The sequence below is a fragment of the Drosophila navojoa genome, chromosome 2 (assembly GCF_054131105.1).
Source record: "Drosophila navojoa isolate 15081-1374.11 chromosome 2, UAZ_NAV_1.0, whole genome shotgun sequence".
Classification (NCBI taxonomy): domain Eukaryota; kingdom Metazoa; phylum Arthropoda; class Insecta; order Diptera; family Drosophilidae; genus Drosophila; species Drosophila navojoa.
This window is the reverse complement of record NC_142890.1, coordinates 28,626,816-28,645,884: the sequence shown is the minus strand read 5'-3', so window position 1 is coordinate 28,645,884 and position 19,069 is coordinate 28,626,816. Positions and strand designations below refer to the sequence as shown.

Below are 19,069 nucleotides of genomic sequence, written 5' to 3'. Positions count from 1 at the left end.
GAGATGCATTCGGACTCGATTCAACTTATAATTAGGAGTGTGCCAGAGTATATTCCAAAAGCCAAATGTAATCCATGCAGCACGCTGCTGGCAAAACGTATTACATACACAACAACAGGGGAGAAAGTTATGTAAATATTGGAAATACAAGACGCATTAAACTGAAAGCTGAAAGCACAAGTCTCAACCAGCTGGCAGATAAGAATGGGCATTATCTCAGTCGAAAGCTATTGTTTTTCTTTCTTTTTTCAAGTAGTATCAGATTGAACAATGAGATTAGTTTTCAATGGATCACGAATACTAATTACTGAAAATTTGTTGGAAAATAAATTTGAGATCTCAGAAGAACTTCGAATTGAACTGATAATTTCTAGACTATATATTATATCTACAGCTGTATGAAGATGGAGCAATGGAGCTAACTATTCTATTCCCAATACTCGACATATTTTTATAAACATCTGTAACTCGACTGAGCAATAAATATAGAACTAGATAATAATAATAATAGATTATAAAAACTTAATGTACATTTAAGTCACATCAAAACAGGTTTGGTTATAGTCTGACTATACCTTAAGAAGCTAGCTATATCTGAATAGTCAATAATGAACTCTATTATATTCTTTAAGTATAAATAAAACTGAAAACTTTGAAAACATATTTTGAACAAGAGTATTCAATTCTTTATGTATAATGAGAGAAGAGATACGAAAGTAGGTAATATAAGGTACTTCTGACATTTACAAAGATGAGATTCAATAATAATAATATTTATAAACCTATGCAGAATATATTTCTATCGAAACAAAACATCGACATATTGCATATTTATATGTGAATCCTATATTCCTTTCGCTCAACTGCCTCGCCGTAAGACTTGTGCCAGATGCTATTGCTTGGTAATAGATATGTGTATATAGATAGATAGAAGTGCTGGTAGTCAACTCGAAAGCGCTGCGGGCTTAGCTTAAATTATCATCATTAGATAGTATCGCATGTGGGCATGCAGTCTCAGTGGCCACTCACCTGGCTGTATGGCGTTTCCGATTATGGCGCGCGCATTCTTCAACTTACGCTCGCGCTCCTCGGCCGTCGGCTCGCTGACGCCAATTGTCTCGGTCTGGGCGCAGAGCTGGTCCAGCTCCTTGTTGGACTCGTTCTGCGCCTGTCGCAGCAGCGCAATCGAGTTCTCCATGGAGCGGCGCGCCTCTTCCAGCGATATCGAGGCCACCGAGTTCTTCGAGTCGCTGCCCTCCAGAGCGCCGCTCGCCGCCGGCGAAGCTGGCGGTGTGCCCAAGGCCTCCTGCGCCTCGGCCTCTTGAGCCGCAGCCGCAGCCGCAGCGGCGGCCACCTGCTCCTGAGCGCGCCGCTCGCCAGGCGTGGGCCCGGACATTGGCGTCGGATTTGTGGCCTTGCGCTCGAACTCCTTTTTAAAGCTGCCCACACTCACGCCGGGTATGCTCAGCTTCTTGGGCTTTTCCGGCGCCACAGTCACCGGCGGCGGCTGAAACTTCTCGGCTGTTTCCAGAATGCGCGACTTGCGGCGCTCCGCATTGAACTTGTTGAGTGTGGACTCGTCCTGCAGGCTGCACTTGCGCACGAATGGCGCGGCCGGCGGCTGGGTCTGTGGAGCGGCGTTGCCGCTGGGCGTGGCCTTGCCGGTGGCACTCTCGTTGATGGCATTCACCAGGTCGGCGGTCTTGTGTTTGTTCACAAACTTCTTAATCACTTTGGTGGCGTCCTTCTCCTCGGGTGCTTCCACTACAGCATCCAGTTTGGCACGTGTTGGCTGTCGCGGCACAGCCGTGGCGGGCGGAGCGGCGGGCTCTCCAATGAGCTGCTCGCACAGATTGCCAACCTTCTGCATGTCCTGCGGGGAGTAGCCGGGCGCCGTGCTCGACGCTGGCTGCTCCTCGGCGGGGGGCGCAACGTTCTCAGTCTCCATGGGCTGGGGCGCCGTCAAGGGTGGGGTGGCTTGGGCGAGCGGTGCTGTGGGCGTTGGTGGTGCGAGCGATGGCACTGTTGCTTCGCTGATGACGAACGAGCTGTTGGCCGGCTTCTCCTTCTTCTTGGCCGTGGTGCCAGCGGCGTTCTCCGTAGACACCGTCGGCTGCAGCTTGCGCTTGGCCTGCACCGGGCTCTGGGCGGGTGTGATGGTGCGTGTGGGTGATGGCATGAGAGCAGCCTCGCCGCCAGCTAGGAAAGCGTGGAAAGAGGAGAGATCGAAAGAGAGAGAGAGTGAAAGGGAGGCGTGGTTTAATGAGAGTGGTTAAATGGATTTGATTTCAAGTTGTTTAGTGCACTTGAGTGTGTGATCCGTTTCGATCGTTAGGCGGGCCAAGGAGTGGGAGCAGGTAGACCGCATGAGCAGCAGTTAGTCGGGTGGTGGGCAGGACACATTGTCGTGTATGCCAAGTTAGTTCACAGCACTTTACAATATACATATATACAAAATTGTGTGCGGAGGAGCTCTAGGGTCTTATGGTCTTTACAAGCATGACACGTATTTCACATTCGATGTGCACCAACTCACCAGCAACCATGTCCAGGATGCGACGCTCTGCCTCCGTGCTGGGCGCCCCCATATCACGTATGGAGCCCACTGAGTGCGAGCGTTGAACGCGCTCATTGCCGGCTCCCTTGGCGGCAGCTGCTGCGGCCGCTGAGCTCTCTGCGGATGGCACGACCAGTTGGTCCGCTGTTATGGCAGCCGGTGTCAGCGACAGCAGAACGTCGAGACGCACTGGCGTCTGGTTCGCCAAATCCTCGGCCAAATCCAGACATGACACATTGTCGTTCTCGTTCACCCACCAATGCGAGCATATCTGCTCGATGGTGGCCCGCTTCTGCGGACTAACCGTCAGCATGTCCCGAATGAGCGAGGATGCACGCACAGGCTGTCGCGGCTCATAGTAGTCGCCCTGGCTGATCTGTTTCACTAGCTTCTTAAAGTTTGAGCCATCAAACGGCATGGAGCCGTAGACTAGAGTATAGAGCAGTACGCCCAGGGACCAGCAGTCCACCTCCGGTCCCTGATACGGTGTGCCCTCCACGATTTCGGGCGAGGCATACAACGGTGAGCCGCAGAAGGTGCCCAGCAGGCGTTGATCGTCGAAAACATTAGACAGACCAAAGTCGGCAATCTGGTAAAGAATCAACAGAGAGAGGAGAGAGAGAGAGAGAGAGAGAGAGAGGTGAGTGATTGATTGATTAAGAGAGAGAGAGAGAAAAAGAGAAAATGTAGATAGATAGAGAACCAAACATAGAGAGAGAGAGAGGGAATGAAAGAGAGAGTGAGGAGGAAAGAGAGAGAGCGAATAGATATAGAGAGAAAAGGAAAGAAGGACGGAAGGAGAAAACAAACAAAATAAAGAAAGGGAGAGAGATAGAACGAGGGAGTCATAAAATCATTATTCACATCTCTTAATGTGTACAGAAATAACACTAATGTATATCTAATGGGAGCTTTGAAATCATTATTATCAATTTTTCATTTACAACCTTAAGTCGTAATATATTTTGTTCAAATAACGATAGCTTAAACTTTCAAAATTTCGATACATTATTACTTTACAACTTTGATTCCTAATAAAGTTTTTTATACACAGTCAAGTCCAGATAATTGGAAAGGGCAAGGGTATAGTTGTTTCGATTTACTCAGAAATTCAAATCAACGAGAGCAATCGATAACGAATTTTTTTCAAGGGGATAGAATTATTTTCGATTTATCGCAATTTTCGATTAAGCAGGATTCAAATTATCGAGACTCGACTGTAAGTATCAGTGTATCTTCTGTACAATTTGATCAATTTCTGTAGTCTATATTCTATATATCAAGGAGGTATTGAGCAATAAAATCTGAAAATTTTTTTTAAAGAGGACATCCGATTCCTTATTCCCTTATATAATATAGTTAAAAGATCTTTACTCTACCTTTGCATTGCCGTGCTCGTCCAGCAATATATTTTCCAGCTTCAAATCGCGATGGCAAATTTTGTGTTTGTGACAATAGTAGACGGCCGTAGCCACCTGACGGAAGATGCGGCGCGCCTCCTCCTCGCTAAGCACCTTACGTTCGGACAGATAGTCGTATAGCTCACCGCCAGCGGCAAACTCCATGACTAGCACCATTTTCTCGCGGTTCTCGAATACTGCAAGAGAGTAATTACAGAATGAGCTTGGGCAACTCAATGGGAGTAGACGAAGCGCGTACCTTCGTAGATGTGTATTATGTTGGGATGCTGCACTGAGCTCATGATTTGCACCTCCCGTCGAATGCGCACCAGGTCCGCCTCCGCTTCAATCTTGCACTTCTTGATGGTTTTAATTGCCACCTCCTGGCCCGTTTCCTTATTAATACCAAGCTGTACCTTGCCGTAAGTGCCCTGACCTAATTTCTTAATAATATCAAATCTGCAAGCGAGTCGAGAGTTAGTCGAGGGCAATACGAATTGGGACGGTCACGGGACTTACCTTTGTCGCAGCTTTTTGCGATGATTGTTCATTTTGACATTCCCCGTATGGGCGATGCTGCTCATAATATTGTCTATTTGATCCTGTGGTATGCCCGACCGATGTGCCATGCTGTTTGCGCCCGCATCCAGACCAGCCGCGGCGGCGTCAGCAGTGCTCGCCGCCGTCCCATTGGGCGTAGAGTCGGGTTTGCTTATCACCATGGCTATGACTGTGGTGGTGGGTGTGGTTGTGGTTGTGGTGGTTGTGGTGGTGGTGGTGGTGGTGCCTGTGTCTGTTGTCGAGGCCAATTACTGCAAAGAGGATACAGGGAAAGGATGCACGTTAGTAAATAGTTCACTAGCACCAAAAGCAAATATGCACACACACATACGCAGACCATGGCACTCATCCATCAAACGTTCAATCAAATGGGCAATCAATTAATTATCCACGATGCGCGACAGCCACTCGTCGCACTGCTGACGACCCAGCCCAAGATGAAACCAGTGCAGTGCCTCCGAGGCGATGCAAAGCTTTTCAGGGCCGTTCAAGATCCACACTCGACCTACATACATAGTTCGTAATTATGCTCACAGCAGGCAACAAAATGTGCCGTGCCACCGAGCACATTTCTAATATGCTTAAAGTTCAAGTATTTGGGATTATACGAATCAGAATTTATATATATGAATTGTAGTCTGACAAATTAAATCCCACATAAAAAAGGGGAGAACAATTAAAAATTCTCTATGTCTATAAAGTTACAATGTAAAACATCTAAAATATAATAAAGGCTTAGGTAAAATAAAGAGGAAACTCTATGAACTATAATATAACTATAGTATAATGGTTTTGTGGAAAGTATGTAACGGGCAGAAGAAAACATAGAGTATACATATATGTATATTCTTCTCAGGACGAAGAGCTGAGTTGATATAGCCCTGTCCATCTGTCCTAAATTTCCCAAGTTCCCGTAAACTTATTGTCATGTTCGTATTCACTTATAGTAAACTTTACAAAATTGCATATATTACTGTTTTCTGAGGCCGTGAATGATCTTTGCGCTTTCAATTTAAGCAAAATTTTGTCATCAAAAAAAAAAAAAAATAATAATAATATTTTAAAGATTACGAAGAACTTTTTAATAAATTTAAGAAATATTAGTGTAATTAAAATGTGTTTATTATTTGTAGATATGTATATAGATATAGACAAAGAAATTCTATGAAATATTATTATTTTTTGCGCATTTCTTTACTCTTCAATACGCCTAAGAATAAATTCAACAAAATATTTTATTATTAGTTATATTATTTTTCGAATGGTCCTTTATCTCGCTCTTTCGACTCATGTTTTAATAATCAAAATACACAACCTATTACAGTTTCCTCTACGGCGATATCTTAGTTGAATGCTTAACAAATTGCCTTGCTTTGGGTAAATACAAATTTAAATTATGAATTTAATAGTTGCTTGAGGCCAAGATTCAAACAAATAGCTGCGAGATGTAAATAAATTTACGGGCTTGATTTCGGTTACATGGAAGTGTCACTTGAGAACATTAGCGCCATTCGGATAAGATTACGCTTCAGATAAGCTTTGGCTTAACGAGCGACACCCCGAAAAGTCAGAGCGTCGCTTAAGGAACATTTATGCAGCTTTAGTGTCATGCCCAGAAGAACCACGCCCACGCTCACTAAACTATGCTGCGTGCCAGTTTGTCTGGCCTTTGTCCTCTGTCATGAGGCAGTCTAGGAGCGAGGGGGCGTGGGCGTGGCATGTCAGAGTCCAAGTCAAGTGGCTGACTTGCAGTGGACGCCAGAATCGGTATCGCCCTGATTGCCCCCATTGTCTGTTGTCACAGATTCCAGCTAACTTATCTATCAGAGCGATGTGCATGAGCGCAGCTATTAGATACAAGCACTGTGATGTATATGAATGCAGCGGTATTTGCAATGTGAATCCAAACGCTTGACTGTGACAGTTATGAGTTGAGCCACAGTGGCTGCCAGCAAGAGATCGACATGCACGCTCGTTGGCAATGCTCCAATTATAAATGTGCATTTGATGGCCACTAAATTAGAGTGTAACCACAGCAAACGAATACAAAACACAAAAATAATAAACTCGTTAGTCTGCTGAGCGCCGTTAGTCTCTTCGACTAGGAACTACCCTGGCCCCTTATACATGTATGATATATATTTCTTTCAAAGATTTCTATTCTGCATTAAATTATTTCACTATTTCATACGGAATGCATAGCAAAAATGTGTCTTATCATAGTAGAGGGACTATTTATGTTTAATTTAGTATAAATACCTCAAATAAAGTAAATAAAAGCAATTAATTTCCAACTTAAGATATCACTTTTTATCAATATCAAAGACAAACTGTAAAGCGAAAGATTAAAAGCCTTTGGTGAGTAAGGAAATGCGATTGGAGTAATCTTCTTTAGTATGTCACATGCGTGAGCACAAATCAATTATACCCCCTTTGTTTATAGGAAACAACAGCAGCACACTGTACAGTGAAGCATAACTCAGTAAGCATAACAAGGGGCACGCCAGGCAGTCGTAAAGACGTCCGAAACACTTTGCAGTTCCCTCAGAAGCCATGTGCATTGCCTGGCACGAGGCACGAGGCACCCACAGGCACACATATATACGCCAGCGCACAAATGCACTGATATAGCGTATAATACGGGGTTTATCTTTGAGATAGTGGCACATGCATTACAAATGCGTTGGGGGCGCGTGCTCGACGGGAATAAATAAATTAATCTTGGCACGCAATTGTATTAACGTCCATCTATCTTCGGTCATCTGGGGCTCTTTAAGCGGCTGTGCGGTGCAACGAACAGTTTTTAAAGTGCGCTGAACTCGCTTCGTTCATTTTCACTTCAGGCAATTCAATTTGTGTATCTGCAAGATACAATAACAATGCAGCGGCGTCCAGTGTGCTGCTGCTGCTGCTGCTGTTGTTGTTGTTGCTACTTCGCCTTTTATTTTTTGGCACACAGAACTCAGCACATGTCATTGAGCAGATAGCGGAACAACTAACTACGTGCCAAGCAGCGGGCGCACCGACAACAGGCCGGACGGACTAATGGACTGACAGACAGACAGACAGACAGCCAGCCAGCCAGCAGAGATAAACACGAGCAAGCAGCCCCAGCCCCAGCCCCAGTCCGTCCCAGCCTCATCTCATCTCTTCGCAAAGTTGCTTAAATATCTGCGCTTGCTTTTCCGTCAGTTTGGAATTTCTTGCATCGTTGTCGTTTACGTCAAGGGAAAATATTTTCCTTGTTTTCTTTTTTTGGACTGCGCTGCCGGTATGCCTGCCTCACAGCAGGAGCAGGAACGCCAGCAGCAGCAGCAACGAGAACTATGACAATACGAATTATTACAGGCGTCCAAATAAATATGCAAATGAAATGTTGTATCTGGGTCAAGTGAAGCGCAACATTCGCCAATGTACGAGCTTACTTTTTCGTTGAGCTAGTATACAAAATTCCTTATACTCTGCTGATTCTCCACCCACTCAATTGGCATTGCCACATGCAGACACAGAGAGAGAGAGAGAGAGATAAAACCACAGACGTTTCCTTTGTGCGCTGATGAGCACATCAATCCAAGCGAGAAATGTCCCCATATACAAATACATATATAAATTTATATGAAATCGCATAAATTAATCAAGGACCAAAAGCCGTCGTTAAAAAGTTTGTGGTCGCTCTCGATGGTCTGCGCAGATAAATCAATTCCATCATATAATTGAATTGAAGCTCTGCCGAATTATTTATTTGTGTTTTGTATGCATGAACGAATCGGGTTATCAATATGAAACGAATGCGACTTTGACTGGGCACTTTAAATTTAATTTGCCAAATTATGGCCAGAGCTAATCAACAGACGAATGTGATTAGCGTTAGCCAAGAGAAGTTTTCACAGAAACCGAAACAGAAACAGGGTATATCAGCGCCGACAACTGCAGAAAGTTCCACTCGCGCCTGGTGAAATCATTTACAATATATAAACAGACATTTTGGAATCACTTTTATACACATACATACATAAACACATGTATATATGCAAATACAGTTCTTTTTTTTTCGATTAATAAATGAAATGTCTCTTGCGACAATTAAACCAAACAACTGGCAATTTTGTATGTCAATAAGTCAAAATATCTTGGCCTCGACTGGACGTTCAATGTACGCATAATAAACCAAATAAACACAGACATTAATTGTGTTAAATAAATCAAGCAATTTATTGTTATTATTATTTTGGCACTGTCCAAGCGCGTTGCAAAACACGCTAAGAATTTCTATTTTCACTTGGATGAAAGCAGAAGCGAAGGATTCGTATGGAACTGAATTAAAAATACCTTAAGAAAAACTCTGATGCCTAACGAAATTAAAGTGAGCAAAAAAAAATGTATATACTATATGTATATAAATATGAAATATAACAAAGAGAAAATAATAAAATAAATATAAAATATGTTTGCCCGCTGGCTAAAAAGAAAAACAACAAAAAAGACCAAAAACAAATAAAATAGCGAAAAGAGGAAGCAGAACGGGCAAGATATGTCAAGCATTTCCTTTCCTTGCACTAAAGTTGGCGCACCAACACACACACACACACAACACACACATACATACACCCACAATTGACGTGAAATAAGCGGCTGCTATATGCTGAAAAAAGTTTTTCTAGCCCTGAGTGAAACAGCAACAACAACAGCGCCATCATCCGCCTCTATATGTGCGTGTGTGTGTGTGGGCTTATGCTGGTGTTGGTGTGTTCGGAAAACAAGAATTTTACGCTCCGCTCTTTATGCCGGTGCAAAAACTGCTATGAGCGAAATTTTCATTTTGAGTGCACTGTATCGCTCTTGTCGGCATTTGTATACCCTGTGAAAGGGCAAAAATATACCCAATATACCCTCTTGTAATTTCGTTTGTCACAGATGTGAAAGGAATATTTAAGTTCATTGCAGATGATTTTAAAACTCACATCCAATTTGATTTACACTTTGTTAAACACACTATATACTCGGTTATTATAAGCAATCAACAATTTCTGTTTAATATTTAGTGAAATATAAATTTTTATTACTTAGCTCTTTTCGGCAGCACGTCAAGTAGAAAATCAGAAATCAAAAGGCTTAAAAGTGTGACCATAATATATTTTGACATAGTCGACAGTGTTGTGAAACGATATTTTAATTTGCTGTTGGCATATTCCCACACACTTTAGCCATGATAGCAGCTAGCTTTTCAGCATTTCAAATGCTAGTGACATAATTTGGAGAAACCCTTCTATGTCATATTATTGTACTTTACAAGAAAATAAAAAAAAATTTTAGATTTATATTATTGAGGGAAAGGAACTCAGGTATATGTATGTATTTATATATATATATATTTATGTAAATTCACAGAATAAGTTGAATATATTTTATAGTATATATTCCTACTGTAATTATTATGAACATTCTTCAACACTTGATATTGAATTTTAGGAGCACGTAGACTTGGATTTGTGAGAATAGGATTTTATCTATGTAGCTCTTCCTACCTTCGCTTATTGCATTAAGACAAGGAATCAAGGATTGCCCAATTTAAACCAAGAGTGAGCAGTATTATATTTGTTATTCGATTTCGAGTACATGAAAAGGAACTGGAGTAGCAATATTTTAGACCCAAGCAAAGTACACACAAATCTCTAAACCTCAACTCAGTCCTACGAGTTCTTAAACATATAAGGCCAACCTTACTGGCTACTTACTATAGAAAAGTGATCTTCAACTTGTTTTACTCAATTTAAAGTCTCACCCCACTTTTTTTTAACTTTTATATTATGGAGTAAGCCATCTGGCTCCTTCCAAATCACAATAAACTTGAAGACTATCAGGATTAGTTTCGGCCTACAATCGATTAAAATTAAGAGAATATATAAAATATACATATATGCAAATATATAACTACAAACTCTATTCTATCTATCTATATTTCTATATATTCACTCAAGATATAGGATATCTTGCAGTTTGCCATCGATTCAATTAAGTGCAGTTGCTTGTTTCTGCCTGATGTTTTCGTGCTTTTGTTGTTGTTTGCAATTTGAATTTTTAATGTGTGCGTTTTATAGTTTCGCGTTGGATTTCCACTTCAATTATGAGCTGTTTAGTGAGAAGTTGCAAATGAGGCTGGCTGGCTGGCATATGGGGCGGGAGCAGTTGCAGTGTTGGATAATAATCGCATTGTGTGCTTGATTTTGGCTATAATAGTTGGTCGCCCTTGCTGAGAATTGCATGCGCTCTCCACGTCTTTACTATGCCTCCAACTCGCTCTCAATTTCATTATTTTTGTAGCCGCAGCCGTAGCCGCAGCCGTAGACGTAGACGTCGCCGTAGCCGTAGCTGTCTATGCCATTGCCATCGTCGCCTTTTGTTTGACACTTGAGTTGTGACATTGTTGCCATTGCCATTATTGTTGTTGTTGCATTTGTTGTTGTTGCTCTCGGTGCAGTTGTTATTCGTCTTGCTGTCCACGGATATTGCATTTGGCAGTCGGTTGACAAATAAATGTTGGGCCTAATTGCCATTTTGAGAATGTTTGAACAGCAGAGGAGGGTTCAGCATTGCCTGCACTGTCAGCGACGGCTAAAAGGCACTTTATAATGTATATGGAGGACAAACAATGCAGCACATTCAATTAGTCTAAGATTAATCTAATGCTGGTCACAGGAAATGGGCTCAAGAACAAAGTTAATATTCAGAAATTATCCACAAACATTGTTCTATTCATTGAGCCAACTACTATTGAATAATTTGTAATTAGGCCTGCATGACTTTGCAGCGAACAATGCAAATCAATAGCAAAATTCAGCATTTCCTGCAGATTTTGAGGACGAACATTGCGTATACATAATGCGAACAAAGGCGATTTATGCTTATCCAAATCGAACAAAGAAATATCGAATGATCATGCAGATTGCCTTTTCGTCTACTCAATCTATGTTGCACAAATTCTCAACTTTTTGGTAATTTGCACATTTTCTAAACAAGATACGGAAATGTTAGTTTCAATGCAGCCAAAGGCGGAAAAATGTATGTGTGTGTGTGCGCACAGTATTTGTGTAGAAGACCATCGACAGCGACGTCGTCTGTATTTAAAATCTCGTATCTCGTAAATGAGAAAAAATTAAAAGAAATTTTTAAAAATAACTTTCAGCTAACACGCAAGAGGAATTTTTATTCGAGCAGCAGACCCGACCAGCTACGAAAAGTAAAAGCGCCAGCGACAAAAACAAACCCAACTAAATAGCACACGAACGAGGAAGCAACTTCGCTCATCTCTCGAAGAATCAGGCTGGGGAGATGATGCTCGGGATAATGCCATGGTACATAGATACACACACACACACACACACACTCATACAGCACATAGATGAAGATCCCTGTTGTCTGCGAACTTCATTATATAGACACGTACATACGCACATACATACATAGATAATTAGATACGCTATGCACTTTTCATAGGCATGTAAATATTTACCTCGAAGGTGTATTTCTTTGCAGTTTGATTTTTTTTCGCGCTGTTGCCTGCAGTTTTCATGACCAGCACACCTACACACACTCACACACACGCACGCACACGGTTACACACAGATATGAATACGGATCGCACAACGTCAATTTTCACATTTCTCCTTTTTGTCAAACATTTCAGAGAATTCTTCACTTAAATATTTCTCCATATATAGTATAAGACTTATGTGTATGCGCCTATATATACCATGGGCTATATTCCGAATAGTATATGTATCTCATTAGATATACATATATGTATATTATATATTTGTATATATTTCGCGCACTGGTCTTTGGGCCGCCGTTGTCGTTTTGCCACCTTACTCGCGTTGCTCTATCCGGTCGACTGGCTGCAGCTCTGAAAATTTTCCTCGATTTTCCCCAAATACTGAACATGTTGAATTTCGCTCCTGCTACCCAATGCTGTTGCGGCATTGTTATCCTAAAAATAAACCCCTACATACATCTCTCTCTCTCTCGCTCTCTCTCTTTCTTTGTCTCTATCGGATCTCTCTCGGATTTTCGCTCGCTCTCTCCGTTTCTCCTTCTATCGCACCCGATCTCTCATTTGTGTGTGGTGCGTTCTGCTCACGTGCGTCAGGGAGATCCGAAGCTTGGAGCGAGGCGCGTGCCACAGCGCGATGTGTGAAACGATCGCATGGAGATCATGATCGTGCATATAGATTGGATGTGGTGTGCCTATAAGCGGGGCGAGTGCGTTCTATGCATGCGTAGTACATACACATGAGCGTAGTACATATAGGTGTACATACATATATGTAAGTATATAATAGTGCACTCTATAAACATTAAGGGTGTCTAAGGCATGTACAGATAAAAGAGAGTAAGAGAAAGAGAGAGAGAGAGAGAGACTATAAGGCGAGCACCAAATGGGCGATTGATTTATTTTGATATAATTTGCTTAATGCCGCACACAGATCAGCATTGCGACTATATATATTTATAAATACATACGTATGTGTATATACATGTTGGTAAATATTGCCGCCGGCACACTCAAGGGTCATGCGTGTGTGTGTGAGAGAGAGAGAGAAATTGTGTATGTATATGAGAAGAATCTTTAATATGCAGCCACAAAAACTTCTTAGAAAATACAAAATAGGCAAATTGATTGCCGGTCAATTAACTTAAAATTAAATTTGACGATTTATTAATTAGAGCTAAGAGATCTACTCATTCGGCTCTTGACTTGATATATATCAAATATCCACTTTGGCTTTATCTATATATACTTTATATACATATGTATATTCGATAGATTATTCTGTATTCGTCTTTTAAACTAAGTTCTTGCCTAAAAAGAATGAACGACACTAATCCGTAAATATTTCGTATAAGACAACAAAAACAAACAATTACCTAAATCATTTATTGGTTTATAGGGGGTTTTCTTTTTCGCATAGGCATTTTAATTATATTGAAAATAAAGAAAGTTAAGCTTTTTATAATCAAAGCACGTAAGTTTATTTTTTGGTTGGCTGACATGTGATCGATGGCTGTGCCTTAAGAGACTTATAACAAATTAGCTATAGAATTGATTAATTGTTTTCATCAACTTTTCAATGACTTTTTCGCCCAACACAGACTGATAGGAATCCAACGGGGCGGTGCCCTTGTGGTTATGGGTGCAAGAGAACAAGGAAGTTCATGCACGAGCATAAATTCATATTTTCATGTTTACCCAGGGATGTGCGAATTAAGCAATATTGAATTGATTGTCGTACAATATTCGAGCTTATTCTTCATGCTGACAACAAGCCAATGCATTGTGTATGGAATACTGAGTATCCCAGTGAGTTTACTTAGTCACAATTCGTCGAATAAGTGAGAATCAAGCCAATGACACCGGAGTGTGCCTCTGTGATGTGTAATGTATACGTACATACATATGTATGTATGTAAGTGATTTAATATACACATGAATGATTTACAAAAATATTATTGGAAACTCATTGAAATGGTTATTCATAACGGAGCTGTAAGCCATAAATAGCTTGAATCATTTTTTTGCATTTAAATGTGCATTGGCCGTTTTCCTCATTTATGGGAAAAACTCTAAGCTAATAAGACATGAATACAATAAATAAATTAAATTAATATGAATTAAAAAAAATAAATTATAAATACAATGAATGTAATTAAATAAATACAATAATAATAATAAATTTTAAAAAATATAGAAATACATACATATATGTATATAATTGATAAATACTTTTATATATGTATATATAAGGCTCCCAATTTACATTTTCTTTAAATATTGGCTGACTGAAAATTATTAAAATACAACCTTGTAACTGAGCACAAGAGTCAAGTATTCTAGCACTTAGACAGGCATAATTCATATAGTATATAGCTAAAGTATAATTTACCGGCCAACTGGTGCACATCCAATCCACAGAGTGGAGAAATCATTTATATTTAAATAAAAAGTTGATATGTTTTAAGTCGTTGCCTTCAAAACTCATTTCACTGAATTTGAATTAATCCTATACATATGTACATCTATAAGCATATGCCTAATAACGGCTTCTCGATAGACTCCAGGTGTAAGCAACCACACTAAATCGGATTACTCACGATTCTGTGCATTGACAAGTGAAATAACTGCAAGTCTTACGCATGCCAGCTGCTGCACAAAATGAATCTGAGCTAAGCAAATGCAGAGGGCACAGCATAACGCACGTAATACCATTCTTTAGTCTCTGCTGGCAGGCAGACACCCAAATTCCTTCTACTATTTATCAGGCAAACAACTGGGCATTACTCAATGCTTCATATCTCCAGCTGTGTGACCTCGGGCCAGTCTACGAAAGGAGCCCGAAGCCGGGCAACATTAATCAGCAAAGTCAATCTTGTAAGCGCATACCAAAGACCCCTGTGCGAGAGAGAGAGTGTGCGTGTGTGTGTGGTATTTTCCCTATTTGTGAGCACAGCTGAAATGCTTTCAAGTAGTTCGCCGTGCTTGGATACTTATTTTGTGTGGCTCACATTTGCATATGCAAAAGTGTGGAAAATATTTCAAAGCTTATCAACGCTGGGCAAACACAGCATGATGATCATCATGATCAGGGCAATAATGATGATTGCGCATGCATGTGGTGGCAGCAGCAAGGCCAATAGCATAGCTGAAATGCATTATAGGTATGCATAGCCTGTTAAATGCCTCCTCAAGCATTAAATATTACATTATGCCAAGTTTATCACCTTTTAGTGGAAGCTAGCGCAAATATTTGCCAGGCAGCCTGCCAAGAATCAGCCGTCGACTATTTATCAAGTGCGCCAGGCAGACACCGGCGACGGCGACGACGACGACGACGACGACGCCTGGGCTGTCTGGCTGTGGCCCACTTCCGCTTCAGAGCGGTGAGCCTAGCAGGAAGCGCTGCAGAAATGGAGCACGGAATCGAATCGCTGCTTAGACGACGTATGTATGTATGTGTGTGTGTGACCGTAATTGGGGCCAGGGCACTAAGTCAACCTTAACGGCATAAAGTGAGCTTATATAATTTCCGCACGCCTTTTGCCTTTTGCCTTCTGCCTGTCAGCGGCCTGACTCTATATCAAATTCAAGCACACGCACGCCCACAAGCTCACACACACACACACACAGGTGTATATATGTATATATAACATAGTTACATGTGTAATGTATTTTTAAGAATGACCCACAGACCGATCGACCTACTTCTAGCCACGCCCACATATTCGCCTGTGCAGCAGCGAAAAGGCCGTTAAGCTAAAACAAAGGAAAGCGCACAGTTGCATGACTACAACAACAACAACAGCAACAACAACAATATGGGGGTTGCCGTGCACCCACTGTGACGTGCACGCCAACGAATGGCCCCAAAAATAAACGCGACTTTTGCTGGAATTTTGCGCCAGCGACAACCGGAAATGTCAATTTTGGGCGTGCTGCTCACTTCTATCAAAGTTTTATACTCGAAACTATCATGCGTGTGTGCATGTGTACATGTGTATGTGTATGCGTGCATGCCTGCCCATAAATCAGCAACTTTCGCTTGCCTCTTGGCGCACACATTAAATGTTGCCATAGAAGTGCCCAAGTCTTTGCTATGGTCGGCACGCGTTTATTAAAAGCTTCGCTTAAGCAAATTTGAAAAGTTTTGCCCACAGATATAGCCCAGGTAATACCCGCCCACAGGCGCCCCTGCCCACCCTTATTACCAGCCGCCGCAACACCTTTGCATTTCAATTCATTTCGTTTCATTTCATTCTGCTGCAATGCATGTGGCAAATTTGCCTCAACTTTCTGAATGGCGGCAGACAGGCTACAAAATGGCGCTTCGTCGCGTGTGTGCGTGTGTGTGTGGTTGAGTGTGTGGGTGTTTGTATGCATGCATGCATTTACGTGTGCTGGCCATTTTCTCTGGCTGTTAATTGACTTTGCATGCTGCACAGAGAGTGTTAGTTATGCTGTCGCCTGTCGCTGGAGTGACTCGAATCTCGCATTTTTTTCTCCTTGCGAACCGGCTAATGGCTGGTCCCACGTTGGGTGATAATTGAATTTCACTCTTACAATTGTATGGGGAGTGCAGGGAAAACTTAAAGGGGGAAAACACACACACAAACACACATGCACACATTTTACAGCAATTTAATTGTGAACATAAAACCTAATCGCAAATCACTTCAGTTAGCTGATTACATTATGTCAACTAAATAGATTATATATGTATGTCCTGGTGAATATTTCCTTACATTGACAACATGACAACATGGATGTCAATGTAGATTACATGTGGAACAGCTTCACAGATACAAATTAGCATTTGAATTTACATATCTGATTGATCAAGCACGTCATTATAATAGAAAGATAAAAAATATATGTACATTCATCTTCTAAAGTCTTAGTCCAATGATATCAGGAGTTATCCTGATATGGAAACATAATTATATTTAATAATATCAAGTTTTGTTCATCTCGAAGAAGAAATTTACTATAGGAATATATAGAGTTATTACAAATATTTATTATAAATAATAAATTTGAAATAAAGAATTTTTAAACAAGCGCTAATTCCCGTTAAAATTCATGAATGCAACTATTGAGGCACTTGAATGAATTAACAATATTTGTATTTGTATGAATTATGAATTTATAATAGAGCGCATATTGGCGCACTCACCCCTCTATAAAATACTCTATTAAATGAATAATAATATTGTGTTAAAAATGTAAATTAGTAAAACAGAAAAAACCAAAATGCAATTGGCGAATTCAGCTGTTGTCAATGGGTTCGCTTGAACAGTTACATTTTGATTTGCACCGCGCATTCAATGTAAACAAATTAAATTTACTTTTTATCGTCAGTGACAGGATGGAATTTAATTCAGCAACTTAATTATTTATTCAATTTAAATGTGAAACATGTTTACACAGTTTTTATTTGATTTATATATAAAAGCCAATTTGGATTTGCAGATGCGTTCCATAAAAAAAGCTTTAACAAAAGAAAAATATTGATTTTCTGAATACTTTTATGATTCTCTGCTTAACTACGTTCAGGTAGTTAAGGTTTTACAGATCAAGCTGTTTGAGTATATAACAGGGCTAATTCTGAATGCCAAGACAGAGCTCGGTACAGGCTTCGTTTAGCTTCTTAATATTAATCAGATTAACATAAGCCTTGAGCACAAACAAAGCAAAAATGCTGTAAGCCATTTACAGGCTGAACGTAATTATCGTTCTCTGCTCTTTTGATACGAGGCGAACTCTTAATTATGCCCACCATGAAGACAAGTGGTGTATGAAAAAGAGTAAGCAACGAAAACAAAAACCGCCCACAATAATAACACAGGCTGGACCACTGTCCGCATCAGCATCAGCATCAACAGCCACATCAGCATCAGCATCAGCATCAACGCCTGCTTTTCACTCATTTACTTAATTGAGTTGTCGTTGTCGTCGTTGTCGCGCTCCATTTTGTTGCAGTTGCTTTTCTTCATTTGTGGCTGCAACTTGCGGCGTCCAACTTGTGGGCAGCCAACCAAAGGGGCGTGACAGTCCAGCAACCGAGCAACGGGGGGCGCTGTGATGGGGTTGAGGAGGAGGGCATTATAGTGGCTGGCAGAGGCTCCGCTGCGGCCTCTTGCTGGCATAATTTACGGTTGTAATTGTCGCACGTTGTTGGCTTTCGGTGTTCCGCTTTATTCAGCTGCTGCTGCTGCTGCTGCTGCACACGGCTATGCACAACACTGTGACACATGCTGAGTGTCGTGTGCCTCACTTGACGCAAATTGCTTGAGGCAACAACTTAATCAGCCACATTTATGTGCCCCGCCCACCAACGCGAATACGAATGCGAATGCGAAGCCGAACGCGACAATAAAATTACGTGCCAAATAAGGCCAACAAGGGGGTCCGAAGGATATACACTTGGCATAAGTGCCTAAACTTCCTGAACTCCACTCTTTCATAATTACAACTTACAACTTTTATAATTTACTCAACGTTCCACTTGTTCATCCAATTTGAAAGATTGAGCATTGTTCTTATATCTCTTAATGAAATAATTAAGAATAATCAAATATTTGGTGACTTTTGAATTGGTCTTAAGTTAGTCAGCTTAAGTCAGCTAATCAGGTGCAAACATAATATATGAGTAAATCTGTAGTGTCAAAAATTATCGATAATTATCGAAAATCTTCTTCTACATAAACCTCGCAACAGGCATACCCATAGAATATATATAAAGCTGAATCATATCTAATTTGTTGGGAGTTCATAGGTTTATCATATTTAATATTTTCATCTGATATGGATGCATTCTGGGAAACTTCCAACTAAGAGCTTAGTTTCGGTTCAGGAACGGGTATAGCAATTTGATATTTGTTTTCAAAACTTTTTAATTATTCTGTTAAATGTTGGACGAATGTGCAAATCGGGTTGTTAAATAACTGTTGGGGAACTTGTTGATGAGTTTTTCTCAACTTTTCAATCTGCTGTGTTTAT

General features: G+C 40.9%; 1 protein-coding gene across 9 annotated transcripts in view; it reads right to left on the bottom strand.

Annotated features, from left to right (window-relative positions):
• The window catches only part of Nuak (Nuak family kinase 1), a 46,466-nt gene that overhangs the window by 12,975 nt on the left and 14,422 nt on the right, over positions 1-19,069 (bottom strand). For 7 of the 9 annotated variants that reach the window (XM_089256334.1, XM_089256337.1, XM_089256338.1 and 4 more), the window contains exons 2-6: positions 4,477-4,769; positions 4,217-4,416; positions 3,937-4,154; positions 2,537-3,146; positions 1,030-2,199 (exon numbers count right to left, since the gene is read on the bottom strand). In XM_089256334.1, coding sequence (XP_089112460.1) covers positions 1,030-2,199; positions 2,537-3,146; positions 3,937-4,154; positions 4,217-4,416; positions 4,477-4,679 — 2,401 coding nt within the window. In that variant the 5' untranslated portion in view covers positions 4,680-4,769. Of the gene's footprint in view, positions 1-1,029; positions 2,200-2,536; positions 3,147-3,936; positions 4,155-4,216; positions 4,417-4,476; positions 4,770-9,581; positions 9,631-12,028; positions 12,426-19,069 lie in introns of those variants that run through there. The other 2 variants (XM_089256335.1, XM_089256336.1) reach the window with 2 other exon arrangements.